At 44.1% G+C, this 22,639-nt stretch overlaps 1 protein-coding gene and 1 long non-coding RNA gene across 3 annotated transcripts in view; one reads left to right on the forward strand and one right to left on the reverse strand.

Annotated features, from left to right (window-relative positions):
• Positions 1-4,444, reverse strand: part of LOC130857305 (uncharacterized) — a 24,796-nt gene extending 20,352 nt beyond the window's left edge. The window contains exon 1 of one of the 2 annotated variants that reach the window (XR_009054796.1): positions 4,334-4,444. This is a non-coding gene — a long non-coding RNA (uncharacterized LOC130857305). Of the gene's footprint in view, positions 1-3,509; positions 3,594-4,333 lie in introns of those variants that run through there. The other variant, XR_009054797.1, reaches the window with a different exon arrangement.
• Positions 3,571-12,148, forward strand: LOC130857304 (cytochrome P450 1B1). Its single transcript, XM_057742844.1, has 3 exons — positions 3,571-3,942; positions 4,368-5,411; positions 8,299-12,148. The coding sequence occupies exons 2-3, from the start codon at positions 4,369-4,371 to the stop codon at positions 8,885-8,887; spliced, it is 1,632 nt and encodes a 543-aa protein (XP_057598827.1). The 5' UTR covers positions 3,571-3,942; position 4,368; the 3' UTR covers positions 8,888-12,148.
• The last annotated feature ends 10,491 nt before the right edge of the window (positions 12,149-22,639 follow it).

Consider the following 22,639-nt stretch of genomic DNA (forward strand, 5'->3'; position numbering starts at 1 on the left):
GGGTTATCCTTCACCCCGAAAGGGAGTGATGGACAGAAGTGTGATGCATGAGGACTGAGGGGCCTCTTATTTTTGGTTTCCTAGCATGTTCCCTCCACCCCCATCTCTCTTTTTCTGAAAACAGACCTTGCCCTTTGGCCACAGGGGTGGCCTGGTGCCAACCTGGCATAATGGAGTCCTTCCAGGGGCCTGGATAATGACCTTGAAAGAAACATATTCTCTTTTTCTTGGGGTGATTAATTTGAGGCTGCCCATGGCCAGCTCTCCCACTACATGAAGAGAGTATCTGGAACAAAGCCCAAGCAGAGACCAGCATACTAGACAGTGGGGTGAGCAGCCCCAGGTCCTTCCATCCTGTGAGGTACCATCATTATCCTTTCCTGCACGTGAGCCAGTGCATTCCTGTCCTGCTTAAAGAAGCTTCAGCTGGATTTTTGTTCTACAGAATCAATACAATACAAGGTATTTTAAACCTCTGCTTTGAACGCTCTCTCTAGCTTAGCTGTTCTTTTGAAAGTTATTTGTACTAAACAATTCAAATTTGAGTTTTGGGAAGGCAAAATCCCCATATTGTGTGTCGTTGACTGAAAAGAGATCCCTGGGCCTTAGACAATGGTTTTGGTTGAGAAATTGTGGTAATTTAAGAGCCTGGTGTGGATTTTCACTAGAGTGAGGGCTCTACCATGAGCTGCCTCAGAGGTGCCCACAGACCACTTTGGATTTACCCTGTACTTTCATCAGGTACCAGACAGACCCTCTGCCAAAAGTCTACACCGCCAACCCTGGGAGAACCTGAGGCCCAGTGTTACCATAGCCAGTCACTGTGGCTTGTCATAATTGATAAGGCCTAGCTTTCTGACAGCATTTGCCCAACTGGTTCCTCTGCCTTTTAAAGGCATGTCTTACAATAAGAGCCGAGTCCAAGGCATCATGGCTTGGAGGGTATGCTTGAAGTATTTGCAGGAAGGTATGTATCTAGTCTAAAAACAATACCACAATTTTCAGGAAGTAAACAGGAGGGTTTAGGAACAGCTTTGTTTGTACTTTTTAAGATAGAAATTTACTTGGTTTAAAAGCACCTCCATCCTTCTGATTCTGGTAGAGATACTGTGATAAAAGCTTTCAGGAATGTTGATAGCTCAAAATTGGCATTAGCCCATACACAATTCTTGTCTACTAAAGTCTAGTGAAAGACTGATACATTGTGGCAATCTTGACTTATTAGACAAAGGTCTTGCTAAAGCTGGATATTGTAAGATTGTTCCGAAATTCATTTCAAAGGATATGAAATGTTCCCAAGGCCAACACAGCCTTGGGAAACCAATGCTTATTTTCTCAGTTGCTCAAAAACTGACTCCCTTATGGAACTGAGTACCGCATCATGAAGTGTGAAATCATTTCCACAGAACCTCTCAAAAGCTACTGAATAGAGAATTTTACAAAAAGGCATTTTCTTATCAGATATTTTAATGTTTTCAACCTTTCAAAACTCAGACTCTTAAGATGTCCCTTTATTTTTCTCTAAAATTTAACCAGTTATTCCAAAGACAGCTATGAAGCACTGTCCTCAGGCCTCCCTCATTCAAAACCAATTACCTGCGAAAGGTGAGCATACAATTTCTTTAGTATCACAGAATCCTCAACCAAACCAAACCAAACCAAACCAAACCAAACCAAACCAAACCAAAACCACTACACCCCCACCAAAACTATTTTTAAAAAAATGCTTCCAGCTGATTTTTCTTTTTTGGGGGGGGGGGGCAGGCAGGAAAGAAGGTATTTGTGCCTTTTATCTGAGGATTTCCTTCCGCATAAACCTGTATGACGGGTCTGGAGTGCGGATTCCTGGGTTCAAATTCTGGCTCCAGCTCTTACTGGCTAGCAGGTAGCTGGGTGGGAGGGTAGAAAACCACTCCGCTTTGCCCATGCAAGCATTTCAATCATTTACTTGGAAAGAGAAATCATATAAGATTATATCGTGTGATTGTAAATGTATTACTATAGTGCGTGTGAGCCTGGGTAAGTCATATAACCTCTCTGATCCCATTTCCTCATCTGTAAACCTGAAAACAATAGCGATTCGCAGCGCCCGGAAAGCTCAAAAAGCACAGGGCTGTCACGTGGTGAGCGCCCAACTTCTTTACCCACACTTGATAACCCCGGAGGCTCGGAAGTGCACTTCCTAGCTGGGTCACTACCATACATCCCACCCTTTCCCCGGGCTCGTTCTTTCCCCAGCCTTGGGGGAAAGACCTTTTCTCCCCAGGCTCTTTAAAACACTTTGTGCTAGCCGGCCAGAAAGGGCGCAGCGGCCGGGGAAGCTACGGCGGCCCAAGCGCGCTGGGTTTCCTCTTAGACAACAGTCCCCATTCAGAGAGCGCGCGCCCAGATCCGGTCCTCGGGTGGTGGCCCCGGCGGGCGCGGCTGTGCGTGCGCCGCAGAGGGTGGTGGCGGTCCGCACCCCGCCCTGGGCCGCCGCCCCCGCCGCCGCCTCGGCGTGTCAGGTGCCGTGAGAAGCGCCGAGGGATATGACTGGAGCCGACTTTCCAGAAGCGGCGCACGCAAGGCACAGCTCCGCACGCAAAGGGGAGGTGACAGCAGAAAAAAACTTTTCAACCCTATAAAGTTCGCAGGCGCGCGGAGATTGGCCTCCTGCTCTCCACCCTCCTCCTCCCTCCACGAATCTTCAGCGCGCCCTCCCGCTCCTCCTCTCGCCAGGGTTCTTCCCAGCTTGGCTCCGGGCCCGGGGCCAGGGCCTCGGCCGCGGCCAGCGCTGCCCCGCGCTCTCCAGAGGGCGGCGCCACCTGGCCGAGTTTCTCCGCGGGGAACCTCGGGGCCAGCTGCGGTGCGCCGGCGAGGGCCTTTGTGTGCCAAGGACAGCCGGCGCCCCGGGGCGGGAGAGCGGCGTCTTGCAGGGATTCTTGGTCTCGCCGCGCAAGGTGGAAGGAGAACTTTGCGCGCCAAAAGGCCTGACCTGATGGGCCGATTTGCTTGCGAGAACGTTAAGATAAAATAAAAATAAAACAATTCGGGATGCAGTAGGGCAAACCCCCACCACAACCGAACTTTCTTTTCCAAATTGACAGGTTTCCTCTCCTGGTTCGGGTACCCAAGGATCTCGAGCGGTTTTCTCTCGGGGAGGGAAGCTCAAGCCACCGAGAGGGAAGGGATGTCGTGCGCTCCGGACATGGCGCGCGCGCCCACCGAGAGCGCAGGGGGGTGCTCAGGTTGTGTCCCGAGCGCGCGTCCGGGGAAACTGTGAGGCCTCGATCGGGGGTGACTGCGAGGAAGAATGGTTTTGGGGCAAACGAAAAGTTCACACCGCCGCTGCCAGGAAAGCCGCCAGCTACGGCGCCAAGGCCGTCGGGGCGCGCTGGGGCCGCTTCGCGTGACCACCCGCGCGCGGGGACCCGAGTTGGAGTCGGAGAGGCTAGGACTGTCGCGGCGCGCCCCGCCCCCCGCAAGCCCCGCCCCCGTCAGGTCCGGCTGCCTCCTCCCCCCCCACAGACCTTAAAAAAGAGAGAAGCGGGATGGCGCGTTTTGAGTCTCCCGAGCGACCGTGCAAACGGGCCACGCCTCTGCGACGCCAGCTGTCAGAGTCGTGCGGGGGGCGTGAGGGTTGGGAATTGACTCCATTCATCGACCCTCAGTCGCAATCCCCACGCTCTGAGAAAACCCTGACTTTGCCGAGGCCCAGGTGCAGCGGGGCTCCGCAAAGAAGGCACCTTTCTCCGCCCCCATCCCAATCCAGGCGCCCCTGGCTCTGACGACGCCTAGAGACTCCAGAGTGGGCGCTCAAGTTCCCAGAGCTGGCAGCAGGTGTCCAGGGCGGGCCTCCGACTTCCTGGAGACACTTAGGTTGCGGTCTTGAACCCCGCAAAGGCCCCAGTCCGTTCTTGGAGCCGGCCGTCTGGCACTGCTGGAAACTGCGCCGCCTTGCAGGTCAGTCTGTCGGCGGAGCCGCCTTCCTGCGGCCTCTTGTGATGGGTTCTGGCAGATCAGGCGTGGGGGGCGGGACGCAGGGGCCGGGGTGATAGGCACTTTGGAGGGAACTGAGCGCCACAGCCTTGATGCCCGCCGTGTTGTCCTTGAATTGCAGGAACCGTTACGGTTGGGGCGGGGTCGAGGGGGGTCTGGGTCACAGAGAGGTGGAAACACGACACTTCCCTTCTCTTTTGGGGAATGCGTTTGGGATGGCAAGAGGCATCTCAGCTGCTTCTCCAGTGAGCTGGCCCTGACCTGACCTACGCACGACCTCCTCCCTACCCAACAGTGCATGGTAGCCCGAGGCCTTGGGTACGGGCGTGGGGCGCCCGTTCCTTTCCCTGCCTACCTGAGTGTCACGCCTTCGCCCTTCTCTCCCCCAGCATGGGCACCAGCCTCAGCCCGGACGATCTTCTGCCGCCAATCCCTCTGTCGGCCCAACAGACCATGCTTCTGTTGCTGCTCTCGGTGCTGGCCGCGGTGCACGTGGGCCAATGGTTGTTGAGGCAGCGGCGGCGGCAGCCGGGGTCCGCGCCCCCGGGTCCCTTCGCTTGGCCGCTGATCGGAAACGCGGCGTCAGTGGGCCCGGCCCCGCACCTCTCGTTCGAGCGCTTGGCGCGGCGCTATGGCGACGTCTTCCAGATCCGCCTGGGCAGCTGCCCGGTGGTGGTGCTGAACGGCGAGCGCGCCATCCGTCAGGCCCTGGTGCAGCAGGGCGCCGCTTTCGCCGACCGGCCTCCCTTCGCCTCTTTCCGCGTGGTGTCTGGTGGCCGCAGTCTGGCTTTCGGCCAGTACTCGGAGAGCTGGAAGGTGCAGCGGCGCGCGGCGCACAGCACGATGCGAGCCTTCTGCACGCGCCAGCCGCGCGGCCGCCAGGTCCTCGAGAGCCACGTGGTAGGCGAGACGCGGGAGCTGGTGGCGCTGCTGGTGCGAGGCAGCGAGGGCGGCGCCTTCCTCGACCCGCGGCCGCTGACCGTGGTGGCCGTGGCCAACGTCATGAGCGCCGTGTGCTTCGGCTGCCGCTACAGCCACGACGACGCCGAGTTCCGCGAGCTGCTCAGCCACAACGAGGAGTTCGGGCGTACGGTGGGCGCCGGCAGCTTGGTGGACGTGCTCCCCTGGCTGCAGCGCTTCCCCAACCCCGTGCGCACCGCCTTCCGTGAATTCGAGAAGCTCAATCGCAGCTTCAGCAACTTCGTCCTAGATAAGTTCCTGAGGCATCGCGAAAGCCTTCGGCCCGGGGCCGCCCCCCGCGACATGATGGACGCCTTCATCCTCTCGGCGGGAAAGGAAGATGCGGCGGGTTCTGGCGACGGAGGCGCGCGGCTGGACGAAGAGTACGTGCCGGCCACCGTTACAGACATCTTCGGCGCCAGCCAGGATACTCTCTCCACCGCGCTGCAGTGGCTGCTCATCCTCTTCACCAGGTAAAGCCTCCGGGAGGCTTGGGATGGCTTTCTTCCCCTCCTCTGTGAGAGGCGGAGTGGAATTAGAATATGCCGAGGTCGCGACTAGTGCGCAGGGAGGTTTTGGGGTTTCGCTCACGGTCCCCACCTCCCAAATCTGAGACCGCGTCCGAAAAGCGCGCCTCAGGAAGGCACAGTGCTGGCCGAGATGGGCGCGCACGCACGCCCCACCCAGCGGCGCCGGCAAGGCTCGGCATCTCGGATCTTGGCGCTGGCCGCTCGGTGTGGGTGCAAATTTGTGTGAAACCCCTTGGAAAAGCAAGATTTTTTTAAGTGCCCGCGGATCATCCGCGATCTCCCACACTGGCACAGGAGAAACATAATTGGAACGGTTTCGAAGGAAAGGGCAGTGCAGTGAAAAATATGTTAGATAAATACAGCAGCCGAATCGGCTCGGCCAATCTTCAGCGCGGATCGAAGGCCGCCCGGCCCTGGAGCCAAAAGCCAACCGCTGACCAGGGCTTTGTACCCCGGCAAAGGTAGCGCTTGGCTGCCAGGCCTCACGGACGGCTAATCCGAAGCTTTAGGAAAGCTGCCGGAAAGCAGCTGATTGTGCTGGGTTTATAAAATCGCCGCTCTAGGAGAAGTGTCGGTGGAAAGAATGGAGAAGCAGTAACTTCACCGAGCGCAGAGCGGCATCTAGAAAGGCAAACTGGGTATCTGGGAGGCACCTGCGGACCTCCAGGACCCTTGGGCTCGGCTTGGTTAGTTGGTCCCCAGTGGCGGACCTCTGCTAAATTTGTACACGCACGAATTAAACAGGGCCCCGGTATCCCCAGATTGAGCAAATAAAAAATAAATTTTATATAGGACATAGTTATATTAAAAGATTAGCCGTTGTTTATCTGAAATTGACGTTGAACTGGGCGGCCTGTATTTTATCTGGCAACCTTACCCCCAAGGCAAATGTCTCATTCAAGGCAACTCTTGATTGCCTTGAGAGACCAGAAATCCTGGTTGTGCAATTTCTTGGCACACAAGTAAGTGATAGGGGAAGCTGAATTTGCTGGCCCCCTAGAAACTGGAAGGTAAAAACAACCTCTTTTGTTGTTAGAATCCACTGCATTAGAATCTTGTATTTTCTTAGGTACTGTACAGCTGCTTTCACAAATCCTTTTTCCTTCTTCTTTTTTTTTTTTTGTATTTTTAAAATCACTTTTCAGTATTAATATCATAGAAACATATGGGGGAGGGGCAGAAATCTGATAAAGAGAAGTCAATAATAATAGGTCAGGAAGAAGACAATTCCAAAGTGGGATCAGTAAGTCCTTTGCATCCCCAGGTAGGCATGTTATCTCTTGAAACAGCCTCTTCTTTTCTTCACTTTTCTTTTTCTTTTTTTTTTTTCACTAGAAACCGAATTGTAAATCATTCTTCATGTATTCCAATTGGGCAGCAAAAGGAAATAAAACAATTCTGGGGTACTTTCAATGCAGTGTAGCTGATGAGTTATTTTTTTACTTCTTTTTAGTGAAAAGACAGTACGGCAGGGGTTGGCAAATTACATTACCTATTTTTGTATGTAAGTTTTATGGAAATACATCTATGCCCGTTCATTTATGTATTGTCTATGGCTGCTTTCACACTACAGCACGAAACGGAGTTGGATAGCTGGGAAATAGAGGGTTTGATTCACAAAGCCTGAAATATTTACTATCTGGCCCTTTATGAAAAAAGTTTGCAGACCCCTCAAGTATGATGCTAAAGAAGCAATTTTTAAAATTACCCATAATTTCACCACATGCAAGCTTAAATTTTTTTTCAGAGTTGCAATAATTATTTACAAATCTTTTGACTTCTGACCTTTCCACTTACTGCAGTGGACATTTCCTTATCTTTTAAACTTTATTTTAGTAATTTTTTATGGCCACATAATATTTTGCCATAGTAACAGATCATTATATACAATCCTTTCTTGTGTTTTAATGTTGATTGCATTTTAAAAATTTCAGCTATTGTGGTTGTGTTTTTGTACCTGCCAAGTTATTTCCTGAAAATACATTTCTAGGCATGGATCATACTGGGTTTTAAAAGGGTGGGGAGGAGTTGCCATTATAGATCTTGCTTTATTTTCCAAAAGGATTGTACTAGTTTTATCGACAACAGTGAATAAGTATTACAATCTGTACAGTAATCTTATGGACATTTGGGGGATTTGCTTTTAAATTTAGAAGATATGCAGCTTTATCTGTCAGAATACCAATTAACTTTGTATAAAATGAGAACACTGTGTCCCCTGGAATTTTCTAGGGAGATGAGGAGAAAAAAGAATTCACTTTCAGGGTTACATTTTATTTTTTGTGGACCTTGGATGCTTTTGCCTTCGTAGATGCCTTACTCCATAAAATTTTTTTAAATTAAATTTTATGACTACATTGGTATAAAGATTAATGTATTAAAATTATATATTGAAACATTTTCATTGACCTAAAAGTTTATTTTCTTCTGATTTTAAAAGAAATGAATTTTCGTGAGTCTCTCAAAAGTATTGTGGGTCCTAGGCACTGTCCCTGCTGTGCCCAGTGAAGAAGTCGACCTTATCCATTGTCGTGCTTTTTCAGGCTAAGAAAACTTAGACCTTTTTTTGACTTATGTTGGGAAAGAAAACTTGAGCCATGGGAGACATTACAGGAAATATAACTGTTAAACTCCATCTTGTAATGCAGTGATAAATTAGGAAACCATTTTAGATTTTTTTTTTTTTTTTTTTGCTTAAACAATTCAGTTACTGATTCAGATAGCTCATATGAAGAACAGTGGTATTAAAATAAATTGTAATGGGCTTTCTAGATGAAAGAAGAATTAGTGTTCCTCCCTTATGTTCTCTCTTTGCATTAAAACCAAACAGGTATCCGGAAGTGCAGGCTCGGGTACAGGAAGAAGTGGATCAAGTGGTGGGTAGGGACCGGCTGCCCTGCCTGGACGACCAGCCCAAACTGCCCTATGTCATGGCCTTTCTTTACGAAGCCATGCGCTTCTCCAGCTTTGTGCCTGTCACCATTCCTCACGCCACCTCAGCCAACGCTTCTGTCTTGGGCTACCATATCCCCAAGGACACGGTGGTTTTTGTTAACCAGTGGTCCGTGAATCATGACCCGGTGAAGTGGTCGAACCCAGAAGACTTTGATCCAGCTCGATTTTTGGACAAGGATGGCTTCATCAACAAGGACCTGGCCAGCAGTGTGATGATTTTTTCAGTGGGCAGACGGCGGTGCATCGGGGAAGAGCTTTCCAAGATGCAGCTGTTTCTCTTCATCTCCATCCTGGCTCATGAGTGCAATTTCAGGGCCAATCCAGATGAGCCTTCGAAAATGGATTTTAATTACGGTCTGACCATTAAACCCAAGTCATTTAAAATCAATGTCACACTCAGAGAGTCCATGGAGCTCCTTGATAGCACTGTCCAAAGGTTACAAGCTGAGGAAGACTGCCAGTGAGAAACCAGAGGCAAGCAAAAATTTTATAAGTACACAAGTCTTGGGGGATGGGGAATAAAATTAAGGTGTTTTTTTTTTTTTCCCTAGCTCCTCTGTGTCAGTTTCTCCATTAGCCTCTAAAGTGAGCATAAACCAGCTGACCCGCAGATGATGTACTTTGCACACATGTCCTCAGAATGGCACCTCATAAGCACTGGGCTGTGTAGGAGAGCCAGGAGATATTTTGAGTCAAAGAGTTAAAGGGCCCAAAGAATTTTTATACATATTTTGAATGTTAGTAACAATAATTTCTTGAGGGAGCATTCTCTGGAGTTAAAACACACATGTGCATATATACAGAACTACCTAATAACGAGGCATCTCAGTAACCATGCCTTGCCGGGTGGGATCCAAGATTAATGTTCTGTGTGCTGAGGTCTGCTCCGTAGAAAATCGTATTCAGGAAATATTGTTGAATATGAAAAGGCAAATAATTTCGGTGTAAGACGTGATTTGGGGCAATAACGGAAAAAGTAAAGACCGGAAATTCCCTTCTTACCTTTTCAATAAAATAGCTTAATTAGGCTCTAATACCTATGGATGGGTCTATCTTTTTGCCCACCAATGTGCTTCCTGTTACTTTTTTGGATGAGTCATAAAGTTATTTGCTTGGAAAGAAATTAATAGTATTTTATTTAGTGGGTTTCAGTGATTTCATGAATTTTAAAGTGTAAATTGTTAAAGTGTAAAAATTTCCAAGCTGAAGTCATACCTCTCTTGGTTGCCAATGTACAGAATTTCGTATTGAAAAGAAATTTACCAGCTGAGTTAAAAGAAAAAAAATGAGAAAAAAAATTACCAGTTTAGCTAAGCTTTAAGTTGTGTGACTGTAATATACTGACTTCAGTAAATCTCATAGGTTAAAAAAAAAGTCACCAGATAGTGTTCAATATGTACACATATATTACATAGTTATTCAGAAGCAGTATATATTAGTCATTTTATTATTAAATAGTATTAATTATTTTGGTCAAGAAAAGGTTGAAAGGTATCTTTTATAATGTCAAAGCAAATAGAAAAGTACAACCAATTTAACTAATTTTGGTTCAAATACATGGTATCAACTACCTGTTTTTGACATCACGGAGACCAAATTGAAGCAAAGTCTTTTCTCTCATCCAAAATTTGAATTGAAAAAATATCAAAATTAGATCTGCAAGATATGTTCCTTATCACTTTACAACATGTTTATTAAAATTATATTCACAATACAGAATCTCTTTTTTGATATTGATCTAGTTAATATGTTTTAATTCCAAACTCTTGGCATGCTTAAATTTCAATTTTAAAGCCATTCAGATTATTGTGTTCCAGGAAGTTACTGGAAATCTTACCATTAGTCTGTGGAAGGCAGAGAGACTGAACCTGTGTCTGCCTGGGGAATAATGAAAAATGCAATGAATTATATGGTTCTTTATTAAATAACAAGGAGGAAATTCCTATTTAATGGACCTAGATCTAGTTTCTCTTTTAAATGATTTTTTTTTTTTAAGATAGCATTGGTGTTTGTGTTTTGGGAAGTCAGAATCAGTCTTGGGAGGGGGTTTGGAGGATTTTACTGCATTTCAGTGGAGCCAGTCAGATCAGTCGTGCTATTTAAGATGGCAAACCCAGCAAGCCGTCACGATGGTAAATGTGAAAACACAGAGCTTGAAAAAAATATATATGTTCAGTTTATGTCAATAACCTGAAAACCTTTTTTAAAAAGTGATGGAAGATTGAAAAAGTACAAAGTGAAGTTTGGAGTTTTAACTTTCGTTGCTCGTAAACGTCGAAAAGAAGCTGTGCAGTGTCCTAAAAGCTTACTGATTGTTACATTTCATTAACCTTTTAGGCAGCTTTTTATCAACATTATAAAGGAAGGAGTGTATGATGTTGTGTGTGTGGGGGGGGAGAGGGAGGTGGTAAGAGAAAGGAGTGGAAAAAAAAGAAAAGGAAGAAAGATGATTAAACATTCTCCCACTTATCTAAAATTAATTGCTTTGAAGTATGAGTATTTAGAAAAAAGATGTTTCATGTGCCAGTCTTGAATCCCAAATAGATCTTAAACAATCTACAACATAACAGCTCTATTTTATAGCTTGGAATTTTTATTAATAAAAATTTTATATAATTTTAATTAATAAAACTCATAGCTGTACCTCTTGAATATGAAAAAACTGTGCCAGTATTTTTAAAGGCATTGAAGTCAACTGTAGAAATCAGGCTTACCCAATACATTTCAATTTTTTGGCACTAGCTATTCCAAAACATTGTTACCTACCTTTCCCTGCCCCGCCCCGCCCCCACCCAAGCAGGGCTGAGACAGTCATTTGGGGCTACCTTAGCCTACTTACTCTGAGAGATGGGCTGCAGCAAAAGTAATCATGTACCAATCTGGATGCCTCATTAAGTCAACCAGGTCCAGGTGTGCTGTAATGTGTTTTTATGTCCGTAGGCTCAGTTCATCTGGTGCTTTCGGCAGTGGGAAAGCTGGGCTTACGTAGAAGAAAATAAGGTGGGTGCTGGAAGATTTCCTGGTTTATTTAATATGTTTGTAACCCAGTTAAAGGAAGGAAAGCAAAACCAAAAACAAGCAAATAAATATAACCACATTTGGGGGCTACCGTAATCAGGTTACTGGCTCGATCAGAAAATCTAATTTTATTTCTGCCAGAGAAAGAATGTATTTGCTGGTCACCATTTTAGTCAGAACATCTACTCCATGTTATGGCAATAGTATACTGTTTATCAAATGCTTCATTTATATATTAAAGCTTTGACTTTGTAAGAAAATTGCTTTTATTTCCAAAACAAGAGGAAGATGTCTCAGGTTTGTTTTGTGGATTCTCTGAAAGCTTTCATGTCTCAGAACTTAGCCTTTACCTGTGAAATGCTAGTACGGCCTTAATATTTTCATACTAGATCTATATTAGATCAGATAGTTGCACAGCAATATATACTAATTTGTATGTTTTTCAGCTATGACACAACTGTGTAATACAAAGGTATACTTTAGGAGATGTTTATAATTCAAGGATAACTTCTTGTTTAACCTTTTCTTGTTTTTGTATTGTATCATGTATGCTTTCCGTCTGTGCATAGCAACTGTAATACATAGTTGTAACCGAAATAGATTTGGGGGACACAGCATTAATATGTGGCTTTCACTGATACACCAAATTTAAAAAATTCTATATCTGTAATTGCCTGTAATAGGACCACCATTACCAAAATAATAAAAATCACTTTCATAATCTTGTTAGGAAGTTTTGCCTCATGTTATAGCAAATACAGTCTACTGTATTTATTTCAACTGCTATTTCTAAGGGCTTGACTTAAAATGTTGCATTGTGAATATTTTCTTTGGCCATTTTACATTTTAGGCAGCTTGCCTTTTGCTTTTAAATAGGCTTTCAACATCCAGTTTTCTACCAGATTCTTGATCTCTTTCTATTTTTTTAAGTTGAACTACAGTTGATTTACAGTATTATATTAGTTTCAGGTATACAGCATAGTACACAGATTCAATATCTTTATAGATTATGCACCATTTAAAGTTATTACAAAATAATAGCTATATTCCCTGTGTTGTACAATATATCCTTGTAGCTTATTTATTTTATACACAGTAGTTTGTAACTCTTAATCCCCAACCCCTATTTTGCCCCAACCCCCTCCCGTTTTCCCCATGGGTAACCATTAGTTTGTTCTCTATATCTGTGAGTCTGTTTCTGTTTTGTTATATACATTCACTTGTTTTATTTTTTAGATTCCATATATAAGTGATAACATTTTTGAATTTATAAGAACCAACTCAGAAGTTAAATTTCAATGGCAAACGCCTGGCAAAATGGCAATTAATTTTTAATTTTGAGAGTTTGAATAGATGGAGATTTTAAGACTCTGACCTTGTATTTCTGCTTCATCTGAAAAATGCAGGACATATTTTTTCCCCTCAGTAGCACGCCAGTTCTTTTCCTTGATTATTTCATTCATTCATTTTTTTTTCTTTTGACGTGAAAGCTTTTGTTTTTAATTTGGTTGGTAAACATTCATTCATCCGTTTTGTAAGGGACATGTGCCTTAATTAATAAGTGCAATTAATGTCCAATAAAAGAGAATGGATGAGAGTATTCTGTAATATACTATATGGAAATATTTTTCTGTTGACTTTTTTTACCAGGTAAAAGATGACTTCCAAGGGACCCTGCTGGCACTCTCCAAGCTTTCACTGCCCCACCCTCACAGATGGCAGGGCTATGCAGTGCCAAGTCCCCTTATTTCTTCCAGAGTTTAGCTCCCATTATTGTGAAATCAGGAAAAGTAATTGTAAAGTATACTCGCACACAATGTCATTGATACTTTGACTTGAGAACATCACTTTAAGCAGCCAAAAGGTATGGTTAGGAATTGGTTTAAGAGAATACTCACTTGTTTTCCAGATATACTAACCTAGGATCTTGGAAATGGTCATAAAGTTTCAGGACAAGTGAAATAAATATTTTCATAGGAAAGAATTTCTTTAACAAAATTGTAATTAGGGTAGGGTGTTTGCAAAAATGTCAAGCAGAGTTGAATTCCACCCAATCTGTCTGGTAGAATATAAGATTAGGATGCAGGGCGGGAAATGAATGCAGCTTTGGACATGAAACAGGCATGATTGTTGCAAACTCATAGAGATTGTTTCTATAAGCTCAAAATCAGTCAATTTTTCTGCACAAGTGCTGCAGAAGTTTTGGCTGTTAACTTGCCCTTATTTTGGTTTAGTGACTCACATACTCTCTGCTCTCAAGTTTTGATCTATCAGTTATAATTCTTGGAGAAGGGAGAAGAAAGAAAAGAAATTAATATATTCAAATGTATTTGGTAGGAATTTTTGGGTTTTTTTGTGTGTTTGTTTTGTTTTTTGTTTTTTTTTGGCTGTGTTGGATCTTCATTGCTGCGGACGGGCTTTCTCTAGCTGCCGTGAGCCAGGACTACTCTTCGTTGCCGGCCCAGGCTTCTCAGTGCGATGGCTTCTCTTGTGGAGCACAGGCTTTTGGCGCGTGGGGTTCAGTAGCTGTAGCACGTGGGCTCAGTAGTTGTGGCTCACAGGCTTTAGAGTGCAGCCTCAGTAGTTGTGGTGCCCGGGCTTAGTTGCTCTGCAGCATGTGGGATCTTCCCAGACCAGGGACGGAACCCATGTCCCCTGCATTGGCAGGCGGATTCATAACCACTGTGCAACCAGGGAAGTCCCTGAAGCAGTTGTTTTTAATGGGAAAGATTGGAGGAAAGTAATCTAGTTTAAACAGGTAGGGGCAAGCTATAGGTAAACAGTGGTTTTGTCTGTAGCTTCTTTGTTCACTATGTAGTCTTAAATAACACTTTCCAGTAGGAGCCAAGTATGAGGGGAAGAAATGAAACTCAGGTATGTTTTAAAGTAATAGTATGTTTAATCACTCTGCTAAGCACGTGAATGCATCCTCACACACCATCCTGTGAGGGAGACAGCAATGTCTTGGCCAAAATTCTGCACTGAAAAGTGTCAGTGTCTGGATGTTCCCTGGAGATGGACTGACGCCAAAGCCTGCCGTCTTTGGACCAGAGAGCTTGTCACTTACCAGTCTGCCTGTGTTTGCATATACAGGCTAGTCTGCCCATTTTTCAATCCCTGTGATCCCTGGAGTTGCACCAGCAGTGCCCCTCCTTTGTCTTGGCCACAATGACAGTGTGAAGTGCCAGGAAGATTCACAATACTCCTCCCTTCTGAGAGAAGCATCCTCAAGCAAGGAAAAAAAAAAAAAGGGGGTGTCATGCTTTGTTTTATAACATTAAAACTTTTCTCCCATAATCTGTGGGCCAAGAATTTCTGCCTGAAGGCCATGCATAGGTTGGACCAGATGCCTGTAAAGTGGCCTGATTTGAGAACTCTCTCTGATAGGAGTGGAGGAGTGCACCACACTAGATATTGGCTCCTGTGACCAATTGGAACCTTTCCTGCCTCAGAGACCTTGAATAGGATTAAATAGAATAGCTAGACTCTCCGGCCAGAGAGTGTGCAAAACCAAGTCATGAATGAGGCAGGTGTGTTGATGGGAAGCCTGCCTTTGAAAACAGCGTGACTGGAACTACTGGAACTGGTTTCAGACCACTTGAGATCCCTTTAGGTGATAGAAAGCCTAAATAAACTAACTAAATATATCATGCTAAATAAACGACACACTATTACACAAATATTCCAGCACACACCTAACAGCCTCTGAGAGCTCTGCAGGTCAGGGCTCTGAGTCTCTCCACCAGCTTGAAAAATCTTCTAGCTTCTTTTAAAAGTTTTTAAATTCTGCTTTTGTTCCTGTTTGCCTACTTTTGTTTCTTTCCCTCTCCATCTCAATACTGCCTAAAGTGCACTTCTTGTTTGTGTGTGTTCCAAAAAAATGCGTATGATTGTTTTATATGCATGTAGTTTTAATTTGTGTAAATGCTGGCTGGCATCCTGTTGCTTTATCTTCTCTTAGCACATTAGTATGAAGACCCACTTCTGTCTAATTCCATGGTTTAACTGATGCCTAGAATTCCATGGTATTCATCCACCACATTTTCTCTAGCCACTCTCTTGGGATTGGGTACCCAGATGGCCCCCAAATCCATGCATCCCCAACTAATGCGTCAAGGAACGTCCTTGTATGTGTTCCCTTGCTGACCTATAAAACATTTGTAATACATACCATACCCATGATTAGAACTGCTAGGTGAGCAAATCTATGTCTACTTAATTTAAGTGCTGTAAGCATGTTCTGTATACAGAATGCCAGCCCACGTGCCCAGCAGCTGTGCATGAGGGTATAGCTGCATCCCCACCAACACATGGCGCGACCTCATTATTTTTAAATGAAATATATGCCCTTTAGGAAGGGATGATGCATTAGATAGATTTTTTAAAAGAAAGAAGGAGAGATATCTATACTCATCTTTCAATACTTCCTGTAGATATGTTTGTGTTCATGTCACCTCTCTTCTTTTAGATGGTACATTCATTGAAAGCAGGGACGAGGTCCCCAAACTTTGTTCCTGGAAGATGTTTTGCATATGGAAGTATATGTGAGCAGGAGCAGAGAGGTGAGTTCTGTTAAAACCTGCTTCTTTCCCTAATTCAGTTTTCAGTTGGTGACCTTGAAGTCCATCTCAGTTTCCTCTCCTTGCTGTACTGTTGAGCTAATTTAAGGGTTGTAGGTTTCCTCTAACTCACTCTGAAACAAGCAGAGATGCCACTCCTGGGTCTCCACCTTTTGGTATGAACAGTGGCTTTCAAACTTTTTTTTTTTTATCATAACCCATAGTATGAAATACATTTTGCATTATAGCTTAGTACATACCTATGTGTGAGATCGTGTGTATTTACATACATATATACTTACATAAAAATGGTACTTACCATTGCTTTCTGTGATGCAGTCTATTTTCAAATCTATTTTATTATTTTTCATTAAAAATGAATGATAATGAGATACCACTATAAATCTATTAGAGTGGCTAAATTAAAAAAAAACTGATAATAACAAGTGCTGGAGAGAATGTGTAAGTACTGGAACTTTCAAACATTGCTGGGGGTTGGTATGGGTGGGGAGTGCCAAATCGTATAGAATGACCCAGCAATCCCACGCCTAGATATTCATCCCAGAGAAATGAAAACTCGTTCACATAAAAGCTTTACATGAATATGTATAGCAGTTTTACTCATAATCACCAAAAACTGGAAACAACCTAAATATCCTTCAACAAGCGATTGGCTAAACCCATCATGGTACATCCATGCAATGGAATGACACTCAGCAATAAAGGGAATGAAGTGTTGATCTCAGGGGAGTAATATTGAGTAAAAGAAGCCAACCTCAAACAGTTATATGCTATATGAATCCAGTTACATGACAGTCTCAGAAAGTCAAGATTAAAGCGATGGAGGGCAGATCACTCATTGCCAAAGGTTAGGGGTGGAAGGAGGGAAGCATGATGGAATTTTGGGGGATTTTCTGATTGTGATGGTGGTTAGAGGTATGTATACTGAGTTAAAATTCATAAAACTGTACATTAAAAGTGATTGAAAAAATATTTTTAAAGGAGAGTTGGTTCAGGTGAGTGTAAATGAAGCTGAATTAAGGTTGATAGCACCAAAGCTGCTGGCAGACATAGAAGTACTGAACTAAGAAGGTCAAGCCCAGATGTGTGAAGCAGGGTAATAGCCGATGTTGAGTTCTTGCAGGCTGGGGGAGAAGGTTGGTACCAGGTTCTCAGGGCAGGACAGGAAAGTAGAATACCAGCTTGTGAGATGAAAAACAGCAGCTAAAGCCCTGGGCTGAAAGCTGCCACTCAGGGCAATTTTAATTCAATGCCAAAAGTGTTAATTGAGCACCTACTAGGTGGCAGGCACTGTTATGAGTACTAGGGATATGACATGGAACAAGACACCCAGGCCCTGAGCTGATATTCTAGTGGGGTGGGTGGAGGGAAAACAAAGAAATAAGATTGAGTTAATTGTAAGTGCTATAAAGACAATAAAAGAGTGGGGGGTGTGTGTGTCTGTCTGTGTGTTGGGGAGACTCTTTAGAATGCATAGTCAGGGAAGTCTTTTTGAAGGAGGCACCATGAAGGGGTAGGCATTAAATTCAAGCATTCTCTTCCTCCCTCCTATGTGAAGGAAATACCATGCAAAGAGTTATTGACAGTAAGTTAATTACCTTAAAAAAAGCTGGTTGCAACTCATTAAATTGATTTTATGGTCACTAATGGATCACAACCCACAGTCTGAAATAAAATAAGCTCAGCACACCCAGTGGTGGATGTTGTAGGCACGCTCTTAATCAGCCTCGCCTTCTGGTTTTGTCAAAAGGCGTGGGTATGGTCCAGACTGTTTCCTGCCTTTGACTCCCAAGCTCGACCTGATCATGTTCCCCCGGGAGCACTAAAACAATTCCTGAAGAATTTACCAGAGAGCAGGCTCTCTGTGAATGTAAGATAATATGTTGAGCTCACAGACTTAACAATGATGCTTTTGACAAGTACAAGTCAAAATGGGCTGCCAATTCTTTAACTTTACGTGCGCCAAAGGACTCCCAGTTGATTCTTTGAAGCACTTAACGGAACTTCTTCTGGGATATTTCTATCTCTGATCTTTGAAAGAAATTTTTATTAGATCTGATTGAAAAGGATTTCCACCCTCATCTCAGTGGGCTTGCTGAGAAGAGCAAGCAGCCTCAGGTTACGGTTTCCAGGATCTCACATCCCTGGTGTTGTCCTGCATGGCCGGCAACGCTTTCCTTGCTGTGCCTGGCTTCACTGTTTAACAGCTCTGGCTATCTAGGCCGGGGGTCAGGCCCTGCTTTCAGAACTCCATACACTTGGAGAAAGCTGCCAGTGTTCCCTTGTTTCTGGCAGGCTCTGTGCCGGCCCTGCCAATGCCTCTGCTGGCACTCAGCGCCCTGTTCACATTTCACTGCTTCTCCCCTTCAGTAGGCACCTCGCATCTCCCACTGCCTTTCCCAGCAGTCGCCATTTCAGTTTAAGCCTCTGCAGTTTCTACAGCCTCCAAGCAGATCCAGTTGGCACTCTGCTTTCCTAGCACTTGGCATTGACATTGAGGGAAAAAGTGGGGAAACACAGGCTGGACAAAGAGGTGAAAGAATAAGGCTGAATTTTCACTGTTGTGTTTTCCAGTGTGGTTTCCAGAAACTTATTGCAGTAAAAAGCAGAGTCAGCCTGTCTGCCACTTAGTTTTAATTCCTAACTTCAAGAGATGGTTCTGGAGACTTCTAAGGAGGCTTGGTTAATATAAACCAATGACAGAAAAACTGTTCTCCTTCCTCATTGCCCCACCAGGCTCATTTTCCTTGTGACAGCCTGTCAGGGATTTCAGTTCATGATATAGACCTGGTGTTTGGCTCTGCAGAGTTTAGTGCCTTTTTCACTTTCTTTGCCCAAATCTCCCATCACCTCCCTGTAGTTAGAGCTCAGATTTCATCTTAATAAAGCCTGTCTGGATCTCTCTATTTAATACTCAGCCTGGCCCCTTCCCCGGGTACTCTCAACTCCCTTACGTTGCTCTACTTTTTCTGTTTTTCTCTTCCATGGGACTTATCTCCTGTTAATATAACATAAAATTATTCTTTTAATTTCATTCATGGTTCATGGTTTATAGTCGCTCTTCACCAGACCCCACTTCCCAGGGTGTAAATGCCACAGGGGTGGGCATCTTTGTGTTGCTTGAAAAGTGGAACATCCAATCATCCTGTTGCATTTCCTACACAATATCCCCAACAATTGATTTGCATTATATTTTAAATTCAGATGGTGTGATCACTGCCTAAATAATCCACTCACGAAAAGAAATTAGTTACTTACTGTCCTATAGATCTGTGCTACCCAATAAGGTAGCCATTAGTCACATGTGGCAATTTAAATTTAAATTAGTTAAGATTAAATAAAATTAAAAGTTCAGCTCCTCACTTACACCAGCCATATTTCTGGAGCTCGGTACCACATGTGGCTAGTGGCTACTGTTGTGGACAGCACAGATGAAAAACACTTCCATCAGAGCAGAAAGTTCTACTGGACAGCACTGCTATAGATGAATCAATTTGTCAACTTACTGGATTTTTACTTTTACTCAATATTTAGTATCTACACTGCGTAAGGCACCATGATAAATGCACAGGGAAGATTCAGAGACCCTGCTTCCTTCAGCAAGTGTGTCTGAAGATAAATACAATATGAAGATATGTATCAAGAGCCTTGAGAAGACACAGGTAAAGTGCTGCAGACATTCATAGGAGGGAGAGATTTATATTTTCCAGTTCAGGGTAGAAAATTAAGGAAAGCGTCTTGGCGGAGGTGGGTCAGAAACAGAAAAGTGCCTATTACCGCAGCACAGCACAACACACTCAGCATCTCAAGATAATTAAAGAAGAGAACCTGTACCAAGTAATAGTCTGGTGGAAAAGTTAACTCCAAACAAGGAGATTAACAGCCATGTTTCCATGGCTTTAGAATTCTGCTTTTACTTCTCCCTTACCTTCACCTTGGGACAGCCAGTCCCCGCATCGACAGAAATATAGACTTCTGGTCCTGATGTCCTCTGCTTGTGCAGAGCTGAGAAAAGCTGGTGGGGACTAACAAAATTTGGTTGGTTGCTTCTCTAATCCTTCCCTTCTGCCTGGGAATTCCAATCCAAGGAGAATCTTCTCCCAGTGTTGCTTCTTCTTGTAGGACAAAACTTGACGTCTTCACCTAAAGAGCTATATTAAGGGATGATGAATGATTGAATGTGATTTTCAGATACCTGAGGTTCTCTACCTGGGCTCCTGTATTCCTTCCCTTTAGCCCATAGGGGCTGACTCATGTTAACTTGACCTTCACCCATGATTGGAAAACCTGATGCTCCCAGTAGAAAATAAACTAGGTTGAAGAAACAAGGTATGTGAAGAGCACAATTATTTCCATAGAAAGACATTAAATTGCTAAGAGCTAGTGTGGCTCTCCAATGCCACTAATACAAGTTCAGTATCTCTTTAGTGTTTATTCTGGTACTGTTCAGATAGCCTCAATGGGCTCTATTGGTCATTGGCCATCTTCGGTGGTTCACAGCAGAGGTCAGCAAACCACGGCCAGATCTGACCCACTGCCTGTTTTCGTGCAGCTGTCTGAGCTATGAGTGGTTTCTACATTTTTTAATGTTTGGCAAAAATTAAAAAGACTGATATTTTGATACATGAACATTTTACGATATTCAAGTTTCAGTAAAATTTCATAAAGTTATGTAGGAGCACAACCACATTTATTTGTTTACTTACTGTTTATGGGGCTTTCCTGTTACAATGGCAGAGCTGAGCAGGGGTGACAGAGACCACGTGGCCTGCAAAGTGGAAAATATTTACTATCTGGCCTTTTACAAGAAAAGTTTGCCAACCCTGGTCTATACCCTCAGCTTCTCAAGACATCAACTAATAATAATAATAACCTCCTCGTGCTTCTCCAGCACTTGTGGTTGACAAATGTCCCCACGGCCCTTCCACCTCTGCCTTGGGTCATCCTGGGCTGTGTCCGGGCCCTGGCAGGCTGACGCTGCCTCCCAGAGACACATGAACTCACAAAACCAAAACCCCAAGTGAGGTCATTAGGAAGCAGAAACAGGTCAGAGGCATTTTTCACAAAGGCAATATTCCAGATTGTTTGAAAAATGGAGGCGTTTTTTCATAGACTAGAGAACACAGCAGTTAAATTCAGGCAAAATTCAGACCCACGCAGTGTAATAACATCACTAAAACAAAATTGAGAAATAGATTGTGGCTTCAGAAGTTGAAGTCTTTGCTCAGTTATTTTCTTCTTTCTGAACTCTTGGGTCTCTGTAATTTTATATTGTTTGAGGACGTGCCACAGTTTCCCAATTCTTATACACAGTCTAAGATAACAGGACAATCAAGTAAACAAATTCACCCTCTTATATAGTCACAGGAGACACTCTGAAATGGGTTTTTGAAGCGTTTGTATATGTTCTTAAATGCAGAGCACAGTAAATCAAGCATAATTTTGTGTACATTCAGATCAGCCAGATTATCCTGTATTCAGCATCTGATTTATGTTTCTTAAACATTGTTAAGCACCCTTAGACTGTCATAAAATAAAACTGTTATAAAAACAGACATATTTCCTGATTCAGAGGCGCTCATTTTCTACTTGAGGAGAAACACTCAAGTCTCCTAACACAGTGTGACGGATGCTGGAACAGAGGTACGTGTCAAGCGCTCTGGGAATAAAGATTGGGACATATCTGATTCCTCTAGGGAATGTGGGGAGATGAGGACCATGAAAGACTCCTCAGAGGATGTGCCACATGAGCTGGGCCTAGGCAGGTGTTTAGGGGTTGACCAGAGAGACACAGAACCGGGGAGAAGGGATGAGAAGATGGTGGACAAGACCCTGAGGTATGGAAGGGCATGGCCATGTGCCTTGTTCCTGGTGGAACCCCGTGCACAGTCCAGCACTGGCATCTCATAGCTGCTCAGTAGGTATCAGTTGAATGAGTGAATATGGTGTGCTTGGGGTGGCGAAATCTAGGAAGAGTGGGGGAATACATGTGTGGACACTCAGTAATGTGCTCCTGGGGAAGCATTTTAGTGACTAGATGAGATTGACTTTTAATATTTCAAGTGTCTGTGGGTATACAAACGGCACTTCTTGGAGTCCTTGGAAATAGCTTGCACTCTTTTTTTAGCAGCATTTCTGAAGCTCTCTCCTGCTCCGATAGACAACGTGCACGTGTGTGACATTCCAGTGAAACCTCCAAAACTTCCCAGGACACTTAAGCTAATAGTACTGAAATACCCAACTGCTAATGATACGTCATAGTGGCCCCTTGTCATGGAATGTTTTGGTCTTAGGTAAGACAGGCTGTGGGTCTTTAGCAATTGTATCTGGAAGGCACGATTTCTTTCTCTCACTAAAAAAAAAAGCATATCTCAATTCATGGGATAACCTTAAATCCATACTCTCATTTATTTTTAAGGGACATTATTTGCACTTGTTGGCTCTTTATTTTTGGTAACAAATGACTTTCAGTCTTACAATGAATTAAGATACAAGAACTGGGATCAGATGATTGAACTTGGTGTACCCCCCAAAAAATAATAAATAAATAAATTAATTAATTAAAAAAAAAAAAGAACTGGGATTAAGAAGCACTGCTTTGAGCTACCACAGTGCCTT

The sequence above is a fragment of the Hippopotamus amphibius genome, chromosome 7, assembly GCF_030028045.1.
Source record: "Hippopotamus amphibius kiboko isolate mHipAmp2 chromosome 7, mHipAmp2.hap2, whole genome shotgun sequence".
NCBI lineage: Eukaryota > Metazoa > Chordata > Mammalia > Artiodactyla > Hippopotamidae > Hippopotamus > Hippopotamus amphibius.

Excerpts from the sequence above, each read along its gene's own strand:
- LOC130857304 (XM_057742844.1), top strand. The coding sequence starts at position 4,369 with ATGGGCACCAGCCTCAGCCCGGACGATCTTCTGCCGCCAATCCCTCTG. Across the intron at positions 5,412-8,298 it reads CTGCTCATCCTCTTCACCAG|GTATCCGGAAGTGCAGGCTC; the intron begins GTAAAGCCTCCG and ends AAAACCAAACAG.